At 51.4% G+C, this 18,451-nt stretch overlaps 1 protein-coding gene across 1 annotated transcript in view; it reads left to right on the plus strand.

The window, feature by feature from the left end:
• Nucleotides 1–14,956: 14,956 nt before the first annotated feature.
• The window catches only part of KREMEN2 (kringle containing transmembrane protein 2), a 31,039-nt gene continuing 27,544 nt past the window's right edge, over nucleotides 14,957–18,451 (plus strand). The window contains exon 1 of the mRNA XM_083708228.1: nucleotides 14,957–16,401. Within this exon, the coding sequence (XP_083564354.1) occupies nucleotides 16,335–16,401 (67 nt within the window). The 5' untranslated portion in view covers nucleotides 14,957–16,334. The remainder of the gene's footprint in view (nucleotides 16,402–18,451) is intronic.

Below are 18,451 nucleotides of genomic sequence, written 5' to 3' on the forward strand. Positions count from 1 at the left end.
ATCCTGCAGCCTAAGGTGAAAGACAAAATGGGACCCCCACTGCTCGCTGTGCGATAGCTGACTGGATTGGCATTTCTAAAGAATCTCAACAACTTTCGGGGGGTCCTGGTTTTTACTTTTTGAAATATGCCAACACTATGCACATCTGGTGCCTGAGGCAGTCGCCTCCCTCTGCCTAATGATAGGGCTGGCTGTGCTGAGGGAGAGGCCTGCAGGGGCAGAGATGGCTGCTGTGGCACCAAGGGCCTTCTTCTCCCTCTCTCACTAGCCTTCCTGGGAGGAACATTGAGATATGGTAAAGCAGATCTGTGGCACATTCTTTCCCTCAAAGAATTCTGGGCACTGTAGTTCACAGAGTTACAATTCTCAGCAACGCTTTACAAACAACAGAACCCAGAATTCTCTGAGGGACGAAATGTGCTTTGAATGCGCTTTAAAAGTATACTGTAGTATGTTCACAGCCTTCATCTCTTCGCAGGGTCCCTGTCAGTGGTCGCACTGTGTTCCTGCTGGAGGGCCACCTTCTGCAGGACAGATGGATGCACTCTGCAAAAAGCCCATGTTCACAGATCTACTATTCCCAGCATCCTTAAACTACAGTTTTCAGTCTTCTCTGGAGAGGATGTATTGCACTTTAAATATTCTTTAAATGCATAGTGTTTATGCAGCACAAGAAAATGAAATTGAGGAGTGGAATATAGTTTCAGGCTGCGTGTACACCATACATTTAAATGTATACATTAAAGTGCATTACTTCTCCCAAAGAATACTGGGAACTGTAGTTCCCAGAGCTACAATTCCCAACACCCTTAGCAAACTACAGTTCCTGATTTTCTTTGTATGTATGTGTCATGTGGTTTAAATGTACAGTATGCATGCAGCCAAAGAATTTTGGAGTGTGGGGCACTTGGGCCAAATGTCCTTAGTGCTTTCTCCCTTCCTGAGCTGCTCCTTCTTTGCATTGTTCCCACTGCTCATATATTTTCCCCTTTCCCTCTGCGCCCAGCCTGCATCAGGCAGGAGAACAAGACAAGGGTTTTTGATCCTCAAATTTTTATAGATATGTCTCGTGGCCCTTTTCTTCTAACTGCTTTTCTTTTTTTAAAAAAAAGGCGGTAGCTCTCCTTGAGACACAAGCACAAATTCAACCTACCTTGTACATAATGACTTTTGCATCTAAAAATGGATACACACCCTGATTGATGCCTTTTAAAGACAAGAGTGGTGCAGACAGGGCTCACTTAGCCCAGGACCTGGTTTTGATGCCAAAAAGTAATCCAGAAGGTGCGTTTGTGCACCACAAACACAAATGCCACACGCCACACATTGCACCTACCTGTTAAGCCACATGGTGACTCACAAACCACAGTGACAGGAGGCATATACAGACCTCCTCTGTGGCTCTCTTGAGAGGCATCGGCACACCCACATGTCACACAGAATCAAACACACCTACTGACAGATAGGTAGGCACATATCAAATACACACACGCGCAGCTGCTACAGACAAACTTCCACTTCAGGCAAAATAGTCAGCATTGCACGCCCCGTCCCCTTCATCCTCACCCCCCCAATCCCAGTTTAGCACTCTCTTTAAGAGAGGCAAATAAAGTGTATCCTGCAGCATGCAAGATGGAACCTATTGATACAAAGATTTATGGACACATCTTGCATCAAAGGTTAATACAACACCAAAGCATTAACCGCCCCCACCACACCAATTGCTTCTCCCAAACCAGACTCTTCCCCCACCGCCCAAAAAATTCAACAGCTGCCTGAATTGCCTCCAGCACAAAAGCTTCTGCTCGTTCGCATACACACAGATTATGTTGCATGTGCAGATATTATATTTCATTCACACACACACACATACTTGGCCCCAGTGTTTAATTTAAGTCTGGCTTGGCTCCAGAACCCACTGTCAGTGCTTGCATATTGCGAATGTGGAGGTGTAATGATAAAACTGGGAGCCTCTGAGTGTGTGCAGAGTGCCTTCTGATTGCCACTGAGTAAGCACAGGCAAGCTTCCCACAATGGGATTTAGAAGCAGGGCATCGGAAGGTGTGGCTTTCTAGGCAGGCTTGAATCCTGTTGCTTTCGATTTGGAAAAAATAACCATTGCTTGCCTCATCGATACATACATGCACACACACAATATTATATCAAAGGCAATGGGAAAATACAAGATCGTATATGCCAGTATAGGGACACGGGTGGCGCTGTGGGTTAAACCACAGAGCCTAGGACTTGCTGATCAGAAGGTCGGTGGTTCAAATCCCCATGACGGGGTGAGCTCCCATTGCTTGGTCCCTGCTCTTGCCAACCTAGCAGTTTGAAAGCACATTAAAGTGCAAGTAGATAAATAGGTATCACTCTGGTGGAAAGGTAAACAGTGTTTCCGTGCGCTGCTCCGGTTCACCAGAAGCGGCTTAGTCATGCTGGCCACATGACCCGGAAGCTGTACGCCGGCTCCCTGGCCAATAAAGTGAGATGAGCACTGCAATCCCAGAGTTGGCCACAAATGGACCTAATGGTCAGGGGTCTCTTTACCTTTACCTTTACATGCCAGTATACACATGAATGCTAACTTACACATAATAATCACAGCAGTCGGAAAGGGAAAGTGATGGTCAGATATAAATACATATCATAACAAAACACATATATTCATTTTGTTGTGGTCATGCACAAATGCACACTCTAATACAGTATTGGGACACATGTATAATATCACAGCAGCAGCCACCCTTTTTGCATGCCATCTATTTCTCTATCTGCGCACAGGCTGCAATTCTGTCTGCACTTATGCATGAGTAAACCCCACTGAACTTTTAGACGCATTAATACAGGCTGGGTGACAGCAGTCCATGTGAAAATAACCCATGAGTTTCAGTAAGAAGATAAGCTAAAAACGAGTCAGTGGCATTACATGGCACTTTAAAAAGCTACCATGCTTCTAGGCTGCATCGACAGAAGTATCGGTGCTGCAGTTTGCAAAGCGTTCACACTACCACTCAATTTCACTTTGATCAAACCACTTTAGGAGTCCTGCTTGCAATTCTGGGCACTCAGCTTAAGGAGGAGACCAGGAACCTGCAGTGTGCCCAGAGAGAAGAGAGAGAGAGCAACAGAGGCCTTGCGTCCAAGTCCTGTGAAGAAAGGGTGATGTTAGTCAGGCATGTTTAGCCTGGAGATATTATGAGACCATTAAGAGACAATAGGGTAGCCATCTTCAAATACCGAGAGGGCTGCCACATAGATGATGGAGCCCATTGTTGATCAAGATTTTGAAATGTTAGGAAAGAGGATTTCAACAAGCTTGAGGAAGAACTTTACAGTGGAAAGTCTACAGTGGTAGGAGCCACTTTACAGTGGAAAAGATCGCCTCGGAAGATGGTGGGCTCTCTCTGTCTCCCTCTCCCAGTAGAGGCTTTTAAGCAAAGGCTGGGTGGCCACCTATCAGGGATGCTGGAGCAGTAAATTTATTGCATGATGAGGGGTGGGACACAAGGATCTTGAAGGTCCCTTCTATCTCTATTATTCTATCTGAATTGACATGCCTAGGTCTGGACTCTAACACACATCCGGTATAGCACTGGTGTGGATGGGAGACACCCACACATTCAGAGTCACACCAGAAGCCATAATTCATGTATGGACTCTCTTTGCTGCCACAATATGTCAGCTTTGACAGCTTTCAGGCAAAGCCTCCATGTTCAACAGCAGTATGACTGTGAAAAGCAGCTGGCAGGAGCTGTCACTTCCTTATGCTCCCCATGAGCTTCCCAAAGGCAGCTGGTTGCCCACTGTGGATGCCTTTGGCTTCATCCAGCAAGGCATTTTCAGAGTCAAAATAGCTCAGCAGAGCATGAGACTCTTAAACTCAAGGTTGTCCGTTCGAGTCCCACATTGGGCAAAAAGAGGCTTGCATTGCAGCGGGTCAGACTAGATGACCCTCGGGGGTGCCTTCCAACTCTACAATTCTGTGATTCTACAAAAATGTTGCATTCTCCGAGTTGCACACAACCATGTGTGTCATTCTCTTCCATGCCCACATATGCGTTTGCTGGCTCTTGCATTCACACATCCCCCTAAGCGTCTGCGAAAAGGGACCAAATGGCTGCAGATGCATGTGTTGTGACACAGAATGTGCCTTCTCTCTCTCTCTCTCTTGCACACACACTCCATATACCATCCCCCCTTCCCTGCAGTGAATGACACATGCGATTGTCTGACACACACATCTGGCAGGAGAGCTCTGTTGCTCCATCTGGAGGGTTGTGTAACGCATTCCTGACACTATGGACTGACTGTTCCCACGCCCACCACCCCTGGATATGTGCTGGGGTTTGTGTGTGCGTATGTGCGTGTGCATGTGCGGGCCGCGCATGCCCCCAAAGGGCAAGGCTGATTGTGTTGCCACAACAGCCCGTCCGCGCATGGAAACAGGGTGGCAAGGAGAGGCGTGTGTAGGGACGCAACACAAAGGCAAAGCGGGCGTGAGGCTGATGCAATGCATCTGCCCTGGTGCAGACTCATTGAAACAACACCCTCCGATAGGAACGCTGCCACAGGGAGAAAGCGGCTGGGCGGGCGGGTGCTCTTTGCAGTTGTGCTCCCCCCCTGCCGTGGCAAGGTTGGGCCATTGCACCTGCCGGGCCCCTGTTGGGTCCCCTCACCCGCCTCAGTGTAGGGTCACCCTGGCCCTGCCTCATCCCAAAGGCATCCATCAATCCCTTTGAATGCACTGGGCGGCATTCCCGTTCCTAGCCTGGGTGCCAGCAGGAGGGGACAGAATTAGCTGTGCCTGGGAGACTATAGGATGATCGGGAACAAAAGGCATCACGCTTGGAATTTCAGGCACCCAGCTTCAAACAGGGGCTGGATCAGGGCAGGCTCAAACTTTGCCAGGTGCAGCTGGAGGCAGATCTGAGCGGGGAGGGGGTGCGGAGGAGATAAAGCAATTCCTGCCAGATTTGCGAGGAGGATTGCATTACCCAGGGATTTGCGGCGGGGGTGTGTGTGTAGGGAATCGGAGGCTCTCATGGGCATAGAGGCCAGGGACCAGCAGTTTGGCTTCTGAAACTTCCCAGGCCTTGGCAGCCTTTAAACAAGCTAAATCTAAGAACATGCAAAGAGCTCTTCTGGATTAGGCCAATAGCCCGTCTAGTTATCTCCCGCTTGGACTACTGCAATGCGCTCTACGTGGGGCTACCTTTGAAGGTGACCCAGAAACTACTACTAATCCAGAACTCAGCAGCTACACTGGTGACTGGGAGTGGCCGCTGAGACCGTATAGCACCAGTCCTGAAAGACCTACATTGGCTCCCAGTACGTTTCCGAGCACAATTCAAAGTGTTGGTGCTGACTTTTAAAGCCCTAAAGCCCTAAACAGCCTTGGCCCAGTAGACCTGAAGGAGCGTCTCCACCCCCATCGTTCAGCCCGGACACAGATCTAGCTCCGAGGGCCTTCTGGTGGTTCCCTCCCTGCGAGAAGTGAGGTTACAGGGAACCAGGCAGAGGGCCTTCTCAGTAGTGGTGCCCACCCTGTGGAACGCCCTCCCAGCAGATGTCAACGAAATAAACAACTACCTGACTTTTAGAAGACATCTGAAGGCAGCCCTGTTTAGGGAAGTTTTTAATGTTTGATGTTTGATCTTGTTTTTAATATTCTGTTGGGAGCCGCCCAGAGTGGCTGGGGAAACCTAGCCAGATGGGTGGGGTATAAATAATAAATTATTATTATTATGGAAGAGAATGACACACAAGGTTGTGTGCAACTCAGAGAATGCAACATTTTTTGTAGAATCATAGAATTGTAGAGTTGGAAGGGACCCCGAGGGTCATCGAATCCAATCCCCTGCAATGCAGGAATATTTTGCCCAATGTGAGTCTCGAACCCACAACTCAGAGATTAAGAGCCTCATGCTTTGCCAACTGAGCTACTTGTCCAGCATCCTGTTCTCACGGTGGCCAACCAGATGCCTATATGGGAAACCCTCAAGCAGAACCAGAGCACAAGATCCCTCTCCTGTGGTTCCCAATAACCAGTATGTAGAAGCATTCCTTCCTTGAACTGCGGAGGCAGAGCTTAGCCACAAGGGCTAGTAGACCATATGGGTCCTTGCAGAAACCTGCCAGTTGGTGAGATGAGACCTTTTGTTCAGACCAAATGACATCAATAATAATAATAATAATAATAATAATATTAAATTAAATTAAACTTGCATACCGCCCTTCATCTGCAAATCTCAGAGCAGCTCAAAACATAAAATTAGTAAGAACAAGAACTACAACAAACCAATAATCCTCCCTCCCACAACACATTTAAAAGGGCATTGGATGTCAATCAGCCAAAGGCCTGGTTTTTTCCTGCCCTGGCGCCTAAAAGTGTATAATGAAGCCCATCTTTTGCAAGCTTTCAAGCAGCACAGAAGTCTTCCTCAGGTTGCAGGTTCAAGGAGCTCCACTGCTCTTGAGATTGCCAAAGCGAATCTGCCAGACCATGTTTGGGAACTTTGGCTAGCCTTTTTTTTAATAAGCCCTAAAACTAGGCTTTTTAGCTAGTCCACCGCCTCTGCCGCCTCTACCGATAACAGGTACAAGCTAAGAATTTCCCCACGCAACTTCAAGGATCCTGCTGCTGAAAAGCTCCCCTCAGATAAGACTGTTTCTGCTCAGAATGTGGGGTAAGGAAAACCTCTTTACTTCTGGCATCCAGTGGTTTAATATGCTGTACTGTGCTAGGCTGTCAGCCCAGAGGTTAGGAGGAGCCAGCAATGATGCCACATTGCTGGACATGCTGCCCCAATTACGCCTCTGAGCAAGCAGGCCGATATATGGCTTTTCAGTCATCACTTCGAAAGCATGCTTAAAATATTCCATGCTGAAAAGTAAAAAACAAAACCAAAACCAAGTTGGTATGTAATTTAACTTGAGTACCTCAGTTGAGGTTCGTGTCCAGGGCGCACCTTAGCCGTATTGCAGAGCAACAGGGAGGCAGGGAGGCCTCTGGGGAAGGGATTGCCCTCTGCTGCTCTGTCAGTTCTGCAATTCATCAGGGCCAAATTAAAACGAAGGGGATGTGGCATTGGGTGGGTGGAGAGTGGAGGTTTTTGAGGCCAGTTCCTCCAGCTGGAAGCCAGATGAAGGGAAGGCCTGTCACACTGTCACCCTTTGATTTGCATCCTCCTTAATCTTTAATTAATGGACAGGAAGAGGCAGAAACTGCCACCCGATCCAACCCTCCCACTTTTTCCATCCCACACATTTCCCCCCCCCCGCCCCGGCCGAACCACCTGCTTCAACATGCATGGGTAGCATTGCAAACTCCCCTTGGGGCATTGTCCTGCATTGTCCCACAAGGACAGAGAGGTGGATGGAAAAAGGACTTGGTCTGGAAATTGTTCTGCTCTGCATAACTCCATACCCTCCAAGATTTCTGCAATGAAAATAAAAGGTAAAGGTAAAGGTACCCCTGCCCGTACGGGCCAGTCTTGACAGACTCTGGGGTTGTGCGCCCATCTCACTTAAGAGGCCAGGGGCCAGCGCTGTCCGGAGACACTTCCGGGTCACGTGGCCAGCGTGACATCGCTGCTCTGGAGAGCCAGAGCCGCACATGGAAACGCCGTTTACCTTCCCGCTGGTAAGCGGTCCCTATTTATCTACTTGCACCCGGAGGTGCTTTCGAACTGCTAGGTTGGCAGGCGCTGGGACCGAGCAGCGGGAGCGCACCCCGCCGCAGGGATTCGAACCGCCGACCTTTCGATCGGCAAGTCCTAGGCGCTGAGGCTTTAACCCACAGCGCCACCTGCGCCCCGCAATGAAAATAGCGACGTCCTACCACACCCTCCAAAACTTTGCTGATGAAAATAGGGGCGTCCTAAGGAAAAGTGGGACATTCTGGGATCAAATCAGGAACCAGGACAGCTTCTGTAAATCTGGGATTGTCCCTGGAAGATGGGGACATTTAGGAGGGTCTGCCAGAGATGGGGAACTTGTGGCACTTGAGATGGTATTGGATTCAACTGACATCAGCCTTGATGGTCAGGAATGGGGTTGGGAGCCCAACAGCATCTCAAGGGTAATGGGATCCCCACCCCTGATTTATCCAGATGGGCAGCAGGTCCCCAGAGTTTCAGTCCAGATTTTTTTCTGAGACTGAGCCAGAGTCCTTCTGTGTACAAAGCACACACTCTGACATTATGTTACAATCCTCCCCCTAATAGCCATAGTCCTGCTGTCATCTCTCCACCAACTGGTATTCAGAGGTGCATTGCTTTTGCAGATGGAGATTCCCCACTTAGCACCACAACTAGTAGTCATAGATAGACTTTTCTGGTTGGGAACTGACTGCCTGTGGGTAAAAAACAGGCCTACAAGAGGACCATCACTTGGCCCACACTCCTTGCCTCTGCCATTCTAGTGGCTAAAAGGAGTTTCTTTGATCCCCTCAATCTGGAGAAAGGCTGCCTGCTGTTTTATTTTTTGCAGTAGTACCAATCGGAGACCTCAGCCAGCTCCACGTTGTCCTGGAGTCAGCAAGCGAGTCGGAGGAGGAAGGGAAGGGGGTTTGTCTCCCTGCCGCGGCCCTGTCCTAAATAGTTCTGCCAGGGAAATCAAATTGCCGACCACCGCTGTACGTGCCTTGGGGGCGATGTGAAATTTCCCGAGCGCTGGGTCCCGAGGCGAACGTGAGCTGTTTTGCAGAAGTTGTACATTAAAGATGTGAAGCCAGGCTTGTCTGCAGCGAGTCTTACTCCCGGGTGCCTTGCTCATAAAATGAAAAACAATCATGAGTACCCCGGGGTTTACTCTCCAGTGGTTTGGCAAGGAAAGGGGGAGGGGAAAAGAAACCTTGCTCAGATTCTTGTGCAAAATAGCATGTCCTGCTCCTTCTCACCACCACTAATGCCATCCCCTCTCTCCTTCCACCCCACTCCCATGTTCCTGATTGCTGTGATGGATACAAAAGGATGCAGGTCAGAAGTTGGGTGCTAGTGGTGGGAGAAGCCACATCCTATGATGGGTGGAGCCAGAGACAAGGGGAACAGAGTCCCGATAGCTGAAAATCCTGCTTAGCCAGCTGCACTTGGGCTTCTAAGATTTCTGCCTTGTCCACACACTTTCAACCTGCGCCTTAAGAGCTAGAAACTTGCAACGCACGCATGTTGGGCAGAGCCGTAGCTCAAGGGGAGAGCATGCCTTGCATGCAGAAGGTCTGAGATTCAGTCTCTGGCATCCTCGGTTTAAGGATCCAGGGAAGCAGGTGATCGGAATGCCCATCAATGCCTTTGAACCAAGATGCTGATGTTGGAGGCAGGATGCCTCTAAATGCCAGTCGCTGGGAATCAGAAGTGGGGAGAGGACCGCTGTTCACAGGTCCAGCTTGTGGGCTTTGCACAGACACCTGGATGCTGGACACCTGGATGGGCCACTGGCCGGATCCAGCAGGGCTCTTGTGTTCCTTGCCTGATGGCACAGAGAGTCATGGTAGCTGCAGTCAACACCGGGCTTGATTGACCAATGGCCTGGCCTAGCCAATAAGAGAACTTCTTTGAGATTCTCAGGGTGCATATATCAGGGAAGGGGCCTGTTGCCTAACCTTTCCTACTCTGCAGTGGTGGAAGTGTGGAGTAAAAGGAGGTGGGGAAAGGTCTGGTGCTGTCCTGGGCACCACAGTTAATTCCTAAAATAGAAAGGACCCTAGAAGAGTGCCATGCTTGGCTCTGTTTCCTTTGTGCAGGAGATGGAACTCACTACAGTGCTCAGAGGCACTCTTGCCCCGTCATGATCACATTGCACATTCTCATTCTGAATATGAGACTAGGAGCTGTCGATCCTGATAATGAGGGTTTGCTTGACCCCGCTGTACTCTCCCCAGCTAAAAAGAGCTGAAGTCTTAAAGTGTAGGTTCCTCCAAGCTGGCTGAGCGGCCCTGACCGGTCCCGCCCTGGTTTGCTCCGTGGGAAATTCCCGTTGCCTCGTGGGCCTCTCTCTGCCCCCGGGGGGGGGGGGGCTGTGTGGAATGAGCAGTAGAGCATGGACTGTCTGGATTTTGCTGCGTGTGTAAAAGCAGCTGCCTCACACAGCTTATCTGTGAAATTCACTGCCACAAGAAGTAATGATAGGCAGCTCGCAGCATGGCTTCCAAAGAGCATTAGACCAATGCATGGAGGGTGAGGCTAGCAATGGCTACTAGCCACGAGGGCTGTGCTCTGGCTCCATTGTTGGAGACAGGCTGTCCCTGAATAGAAGGGGAGATTGTGGGCTTCCCAGAGGTATCTGATAGGTCACTGTCAGAAGAGGATGCTGGGCCATTGGCCTGGTCCACCAGGACTTACTATGTTTGCATTTTCACTGAACACAGGAGCTCTTGCCAGTAGCCCTCTGACAAACCCCATGCCTCCCATGGTATTGTGTGGGCATCTGCTTGTGTGCAAGCACCGCCATTTCCTGCTGGAACTGACCTTAGGCCCAGTACTCTGTCTCCAACATCCACCAGCCCCCTAGGAAGCTCTGAAGAAAAGCAACAATGGAGACACAGCCACTGCTTTCTGTTTATTATCTCAGGTACCTGACAATTAACGATATGCTGCCCCTGAACATGGAAGTTCTGTGTGTGGGTATGTTTGGAGTTGGCTGCAAACATTTGGGTGCCTGGGGGCAGCAATGCAAGCTGCAGCCTGGCCACTGTTTGAAAACAGGAAAGAAGCAAAAGCAAGACTTAAATATTGGACAGTTGGTGAATGCACGATGTTGACATCTACTGACTCAGGCCACATTGCTTTAACTCATGACATGCATCAGGCCCATATTTTGCTCTCCTGGCTTCTGAGCTCCTTTCAGATCAGCAATTCCAGGGGGACTGAACCTGGCATCTTCTGTGTGTGTGCAAAGCAGCGGTATTCAGCCACTGAGCACTGGGCCCCTTCCTTGTGGAATTTGCCAGTCCCTTTAATGCAAGGGTGGAGACCCTTTTTCAGCCTGGGGCCGCATTCCCTCATGGACAGAATTCCAGGGGCCGCCTGCCATTGTGGGGTGGGGGCCACAGTCGGAACGTGGGCAGTAGAGGAAGCACACTCTGTTTATGCACAGGGACCCCCTCATCTCTGCTATGCTGTTTTCACTCCTGTCAGGCCTTCAAAGCAGCGAGCTCCCAAGAGGTCAAATTGTGGTGACTCAAGGCGCGAGCCAGTGTGTCTATGTGTGCGTGCACATGCATGCTCCGCAGTGCGCGATGCTGCCTGCAGAGGAATGTGAGCGTGTGGTTGTGAGGGTGAGGTTTGTGGTGCCTGCCTCAGCCGCTGTGAGAGGCGGCTGGGTGTCAAAGTCTAGATTCTTCCATGCTTCAGTGTTCACAGGAGCTTTTTTGTAATCAGCTTGATTGATGCATAAGATGATCTCTCTCTGATCCCTCTCCCCAATTTCAGCTACCACCTGGGGCCACTCCTCTATCCCCCCCACCTCCCACCCCCCACAAGCCTGGGGGGAGATTCCAAGGCCCCTTCAGAAGGGGCAGGTTCCTGCAGGCCCCAAATCCCAGCTGGGTTTTCTTCTCCCTGCGTGGAAAGCCCCTCCACCAGCCTCGATCGCTGCCAAGAGACACTCAAAACAAGCCGCATCACACCTAATCCCCCCCTTGATCCCCAAGAAACTGCTTCCCCCACAGGCCCCCCTCTCTGACAGCTTTGAACCTGAAAGGGAAGGAGCTGATGAAAAGAGAAGTGTGGTTCTTTGAGGATGATACCCTTGCAATCCCAGCTCACAAGAACCTCTTTCTCTCCTGCTCTTCGGCCTCCTAGGAAGATTGCTTTATACTGAGTCGGGTCTACCATTAGTCTATCTAGCTTAGCATTGCCTACACTGACCGGCAGCTGCTCTCCAGGATTTCAGACAACCGTCTGTCCCAGCCCTACCTGGAGGCCGGGGTTTGAACCAGCAGGTGCTCTGCCCCCAAGCTCCAGAGTGCTTCAACCCACGCCCAGCTTGCTCATCCTAGTACCAGGCCCTGCTATGGCAGCTCAGTTCCACCTTGTGCCACGCCCCCACCCCACCAGCCAGTATAGACCTCATCCTGACACCACCATTAGCAGCAATGGCCACTATTAGTTATGGATTTCTATTCTAGGTTGCATCCACAGAAGTCTAAGTGTCCAGGTCAAGAGAAGAAAAGAGTATTGCTCACTTCTGGTCAGACCACACCTGGAGTCCTGTGTCCAGTTCTGGGTGCCACAATTTCAGGATGTTGACAAACTGAAACATGTGCAGAGGAGGGTGACCAAGATGATCAAGGGTCTGGAAACCAAGCCTGTTGAGGAACGGTTGAGGGAGTTGGAAATGTTTAGCCTAGAAAAGAGGGGCCTGAGAGGTAGTGATCTTCAAATATCTAAAGGGCTGCCACATAGAAGATGGAGCAAGCTTGTTTTCTCCTGATAGCCATCTTCAAACAGCCTAAAACTCATCCACACTGTGGCTGGGCGTCCTTTGGGTTCAAGAGGCTGTCTCCCACTGCAGCATGAACAGGGAATCTTTCAGTATTATATTGTGGGTCCCACCACTCCAAGAATCTGTGGCCCTCCCTGTCCGCCGGCTATGCCGGCTGGGGGCCAGTGAGAGCTGGAGTCTGGCATCAGGAGGGCCATAGGCTCCCCACCCCCGCTGTATTCCTGACCTCATCAGCTTAGGCAACCCATTACAACAGCTTGGTGTTACTAACAATCCTCTTGCTGGGTGGGACCAACGTTCACCCAGATCAGTTGCCAACAGCAGCCAGCTAGACTTCACACCCACACAAGCTCACAAGCACATCAGAAAGCTGAGAGCTCTCCTCTGTCGATTGTTCCTAGTGTCAGAGTCGGTGGTATAGTGCCTCTGATCATGGAGGCTCTATTCAGCCAATGGCAGGCCCACTAATTTGTGGGATCTTTTTGAGAAAACCTCCTTAATGAATTTGCACTCTTTAACATATTAGCATATGCAAATTTTATGCAAATTGGAGCCATGGGTCTGTGACCTCCTGAGTACACCTGGGCACCTTTTTTTGGGGGGGGGGGGAGGCTGGGATATCAATGCTAGAAATAAATGAAAGCATTGAACAACGCCCCTGCCCCTAAACCAAAGAATCCTGGGAACAAAAGGACTGCAAATTAGAAAAATAATAATAATTTTACTTTAGGGGACTTGAAAGACAGCATTTTTAGCAACCCTCACAAGATGACAGTCGCCGAGATCCTTTGAAGGAAAGCCTCCATAATTAAACTGGTTTCTCAAACCAGTTTTTAAGTTTTGCCGTGTCAACATTCCCTGAACCACCACGCGGGTTGACTGGGGTTCTGACACACTTGAACCACTCTCTTCCCACCTCCACCCACTTCGTAAAACCAGGGGAGGCTTATTTATTTCATTTCTCTCCTGCCTTCTCCCGCCCACCTCCAGAGCTCAGAGTTCTTCAGGTGCTTCGGGTTCAGAACAGTTTCAGGTTAAGAACGGACCTCCGGAACGAATTAAGTACTTAACCTGAGGTACCACTGTATTCAAATATTTGAAGAAGGCTCGTTGACACCTTAGAAGCAAGTTGTCTGTACGCACATACAAGTGTTTGTGTGAATAGGTGTACCCTTGCTACTGGGTTCACCGGTACTTTGACGGTGCACTCATCTCATTGAACCTTTCATGTTCTTAAGTTTACAAGCATACAGTCCAGCTGGTGGTGTACACAGGGAATACCCCTCTGGATGTGAGCAAATACTTTTAGCCAGGCTAAACGATGATTTATAGGGCTTAATGTCAGGACTGTGGTTGGGCATTGGAAGAAACAGCGCTTTGGCCATTTCTGCCTGGTCATGTGTACGTGTCTCTCCTTTGCTGGAGGTCTTCAAGAGGCTGAACAAGTGTCTGCCGAGGATACTCCAAGCTCTGAATATTTTGCATCCAGCAGTGGTCAGGTTGCGTATCCTACAAGGCCCCCTCCAAACTCTCTGCTCACGTCTGCACCAGGGAACGATCCTGTGTGTACGATCCGGAATTCACTCTCTTCCTTATTACAAAAATTATGAAGTGAGAATCACTGAACCAGAGTGCTCTGGTTCCTCGTTCCCTTCAATACTGGGGTGGCGTTGGCATGGGGTAATGAGAGCCAGGATCCCTAGGATTCGGTCTGCTTGATGCTCATTTTGTAAGTAGCTGGTGCTGAGTTTTAATTTAAAACCACTTCCTCTTCTCTCTTTAACCTTTAATGCAGGACTTTGCAGAAGGCGATGGGACATTGCTGGTACCCAGAGATGTTCCACCTTGATACGCACCAGCTTTCAGGCCTGCTGGCCTTGGCTGCAGCCACACCCCACCCATCAAAAGAGTGCCAAAGAATGCTGGGAACTGTCGTTCGCCCCTCACTGAGCTAAAATTCCCAGCGCCCTTATCAAAGGCCAGTTCCCAGGATTCTTGCGGGGTGGGGGAATGTGCTCTGCATGCACAGTGCGTCCGCAGTCATTTAAAAAACAGGCTCCAGGAGGCATTGACCCTCCGGAGCCCGGGCCAGTGCTCCGTTTTAAAGAGGTGCGGGGGCGCAAAAGTTCTGGCAGTCAGCCTCACCCACCTTTCCCCCCTAGTTCCAGACGCGTGAGGACGATGGCATGAAGAGAGAGAAAGAGAAAGATCAACTCTGCACGTGCTCAGAGGCACGCTCTCCTCACGTGTTCCGGGGCTTGAGGCCCAACAGAAAAAAACTGGTTCTGGGCTGTGAGCTATGTCCCAAGTGAAGCCCTGGGCTGCCCAGCCTCCTCTCCCACCCGCTCGCCCCCAAACCGCACATCCTCTGGCCCCCTCCTTCCCCTCCTCTTCCCGCCCCGTCTCAGATTTCAAGGCCGCGCGCAGATGAGAGAGAAAGAGAGCGAGGCGGCCGCAAAGAAGTCGCGCCGAGAAGAGAAGCCTCCTCCTCCTCTCGGCCCTCCCCTTCGGGATGGGACGTCCCAGGGGCGGCCGCCGGTCGGGGCGGGGAGATCTGCTGGGAGTGGGGTGGGGATGGCGGGGGAGCCGCCTTCTCTTCTGCCTCCGGCTGCCAGGGGAGCGAGCTGGGGGGAACAGAGAGCGGAGGGCGGCGGCGGCGGCAGCAGCAGCAGCAGAAGCCGCCGAGCCAGGAACCGGCCCCGTCGAACAAGCGCCCAGCCGAGGGAGCTGCGGGGCTGCCGCTGCAGGTGGTTCCACCACGAGGGCGGCGGCTGCCCAGGCTCCTCTGGCGGCTGCCTGGGGAGGGTTCCGACCACTCGCCCCCCAGGAAAAGCCTGGACTACCACAGGTCCGCCTGGACGTAAGCAGAGCCACAGACTATTCCTCTCGGGTTTGGTCCGCCTGCGAACTCCGGATCCGCTCTGGAGAGGGCGGGGAGTAAGGATACGCTGAACACCGCCGCCTGACAGGCGCCGAGATCCCCTCCGGGATGGAAGGAACCCACCTGGTGAGCAAACCCGTCCTGGACAAGAATTGATCCACACACCATCCCTCGGGGCTCCGGAGAGACTCCAGATTTGCCCAAGGAGGGAGAAGGAGGCCGAGAAGGGATTGGTCGGAAGCCGAGAGAGGCGGAGAGGGGAGGAGAGAAAGAGAGATCCACGAGCATCACTTCTGGCAAGAGATCTACCAGAACCGAGATCTTACTCGGTGGCTGAAGCGGTGAAGAGAGCTAAGAAGGGTGAGGCGGGACCCCTTCGCGTCTGACCGCCGGATCCTCACCCAGGAAGACCGGGGAGATGAGCCACCGCGCTCCGACTCTAGTGGATTCCAGATCCTTTGGGGACAGCCGGCTCGGAACGTGGCAGATCCGGAAGGATACCAGCTAAGCTTGCGCCCCGTCGAAGTGCGAGAGAAACTTCGCTTGGGACCCAAGGCGCCCTCGGGCTGCTGCACTTTCAGGACAGGAGAGGACAGTCGCGTCCCCACGGTGCCCCTTGGGGACCAGAGACATGTGATTCCTAGATCCTGCGGACAGATCAACGAGATCCTCTCCGACCCACCGACTGCTTGACAGCGACTTCCCCGGAGCAGGAAGAGGAGCCGAGGGGTATCCGAGCCCCTCCGATGCAATGGCTAGTTAGCAGGCTCTACCCGCGAGATCCCAGAAAACGACTGGATCGCCAGCGTCCTTCACCGCCATCCATGCAGACCCTGGAAGATCCCGCCTAGATACTCGATTGGCTGGCGCTGTGACAGTCCAGAGACACCCCTCTTGTCCCTTCCCTTCCCCAGCTGGGCTCTAGCTTGGGACCCTGGCTGTTCCTATACCCTCCAGGTGTGGGGCAGCCTGGGTGCACCGGGCAGAGGGGTGACACCGTCCAGAAATGCCCTGGGTGGTCTTTGGTCTGTTGTTGGTGCTTCTTCGAGGGTCGAGGGCTCTGCAGAGGGCAGGTGAGTGAGAACTGCAGAAGGGGAGGAGGGTCTGTGTATTACGCGCATTTATATGTGCGTAATAGTGAGGGACAGGGAGGGGGGTATTAGAGCCAGGGTCCTTTTCTGAGCTCTGGGAATGGGGGCTGGGGGAGCAGGGAATGGCCAAGTGTGGGGCAGGAGGGCTGGGAACCACGGAGAAAACCCAGAGGGAGCAGGGCAGGACTCTTGGGTCCCCCTTCACAGCTCTGGGACAGGTGTTGAATGTGTTAAAACTTGAAATGTATGTTGGGGGAGGCAAGACAGCCAGGACTCCTGGGTTCTCTTTGAGACTGTTTCTATTGACTTGAGAAGCAGGACTCCTATATTGTCTGTCCCTTGAGGATGTGGAAGGGCAGTCAGTGGTACATGGAAGGGGGCTGCCAGTGCAAGAGTCCCATTGCACTGGTCCTTTGGTTGGCTGGCAGTGAGGGGGGGGGGGCTGATGGCCAGAGAGAGAGGAGGATGGTTGGAGCTGCCGTTGTGTTTGGCAGCATCAAGCCTTCCCTTGGCCTGGTAGGACCCCTTCTGGCTCCCTCCCCCTCTCTCTCCCTCCCCCCTCCCAGCCTCCCTTGCTTGGCCCGATGAGCCCCCAGCCTCAAAGGCACAGTTCAGCAGCCACCTGTCCCACCCGGTCCCGACGGCAGACAGACGGAGCCCAGCCGATTTCACACACTCAGCCCCTAGACAGCTGCTGGACCCCTGCCGCAGCAGAGAGAGAGAGAGGAGAGAGAGAGAAAGTGTCTGGGACAGATCCCCACCCCTGCGGTCCAGTTCTTCACCCACACTTTCTGGCCCAGGCAGTATCTGTCTCCCCACTTGCGTTTTGGCTGCCGTCCAGGATACCTGTCAGATGGGAATCCCAAGTGGCAGGAACTGGCTCAACAGGGTTGGGCTGGGTTATAATTGGGGAGGTAGGCTGCAGTCTGCAACGCTGCTGATGCTAGGGATCTGCTGGGGTGGGGTGGGGGTAGGAAGGGCCCCGCCTCCCCCCAGAGCAAGGTATGCTTTCCTTTCTTCATCCTTCCCCCAACCCAACTACTTCCAAAGATATTCATCAGCTTGACAAGCTATTCCAAGATTTGGGTCATAGAATCTGGGTCATAGAATCTCAGAGTTGGAAGGGACCATGAGGGTCACCGAGTCTCCAGTCCCCTGCAATGCAGCAATATTTTGCCCAATGTGAATCTCGAACCCACAACTCGGAGATTAAGAGTCTCATGCCTTACTGACTGAGCTCTCTGTCTCTCTCTTCTCTCTTCTTCATAACAGAACATTTTTGTGGGGAGGCTCTAAGCTGGATATTGTTGTTCCTTCAATATCCCTGGCACTTTACAAAGAATGAAATGGCAGGTCTCTGCCCCAACAATCATACAGATTCAAGTGTGGCAGCAGAAGGGAGGAGGGGTAATTGGATGCAAGGGACATGCGGGGAAGAAAATGTGATTATTTCAGTGACGTATACTTAACTTTAGCTGCAGTAGGCAGAGAGTACTTGGACCAAGAAATAATGCCAAAGGCTTGATGGAACAATAAGTTCTGTTTGTTTTCCCCAAGTGATTTTATGGATAGCAATGCAGGTAACAGGTTATGTTTTAGTCGCCCCACCCCCCAAAAATAAAACCATGCCTTTTGATTTGGAGATTCATCTTTTGACACCAAAACTGATCATAATCACCCCAAACGTGTGCATATTCTGTTGTGGCACAGGCCGGGGAAGGCACTCAGCGCATGCTTAGAGGTTCTTTTTCTTCTTTAAGATCACATGCGGGGGTACATTCCAGAGAGGCCATATCTTGGAGAGGAGTCAACGTGGCTCAGCGACAGAGCACAAGCCTTGGCATCTTCAGTAAAATAATAATAATAATAATAATAATAATAATAATAATAATAATAATAATAATGGAGCAGTGGTTGATGGGGAAAGCTCCTGGCTGAGACCCCGGGGAGTTGCTGCCTGTCTGAGTAGACAATACTGGGCTTGAGTCTGCACCCACATCATGCATTTAAATTGCATGGCTTTCCCCAAAGA

The sequence above is a fragment of the Podarcis gaigeae genome (assembly GCF_964106915.1).
Source record: "Podarcis gaigeae genome assembly, chromosome: 13".
Lineage (NCBI taxonomy): Eukaryota > Metazoa > Chordata > Lepidosauria > Squamata > Lacertidae > Podarcis > Podarcis gaigeae.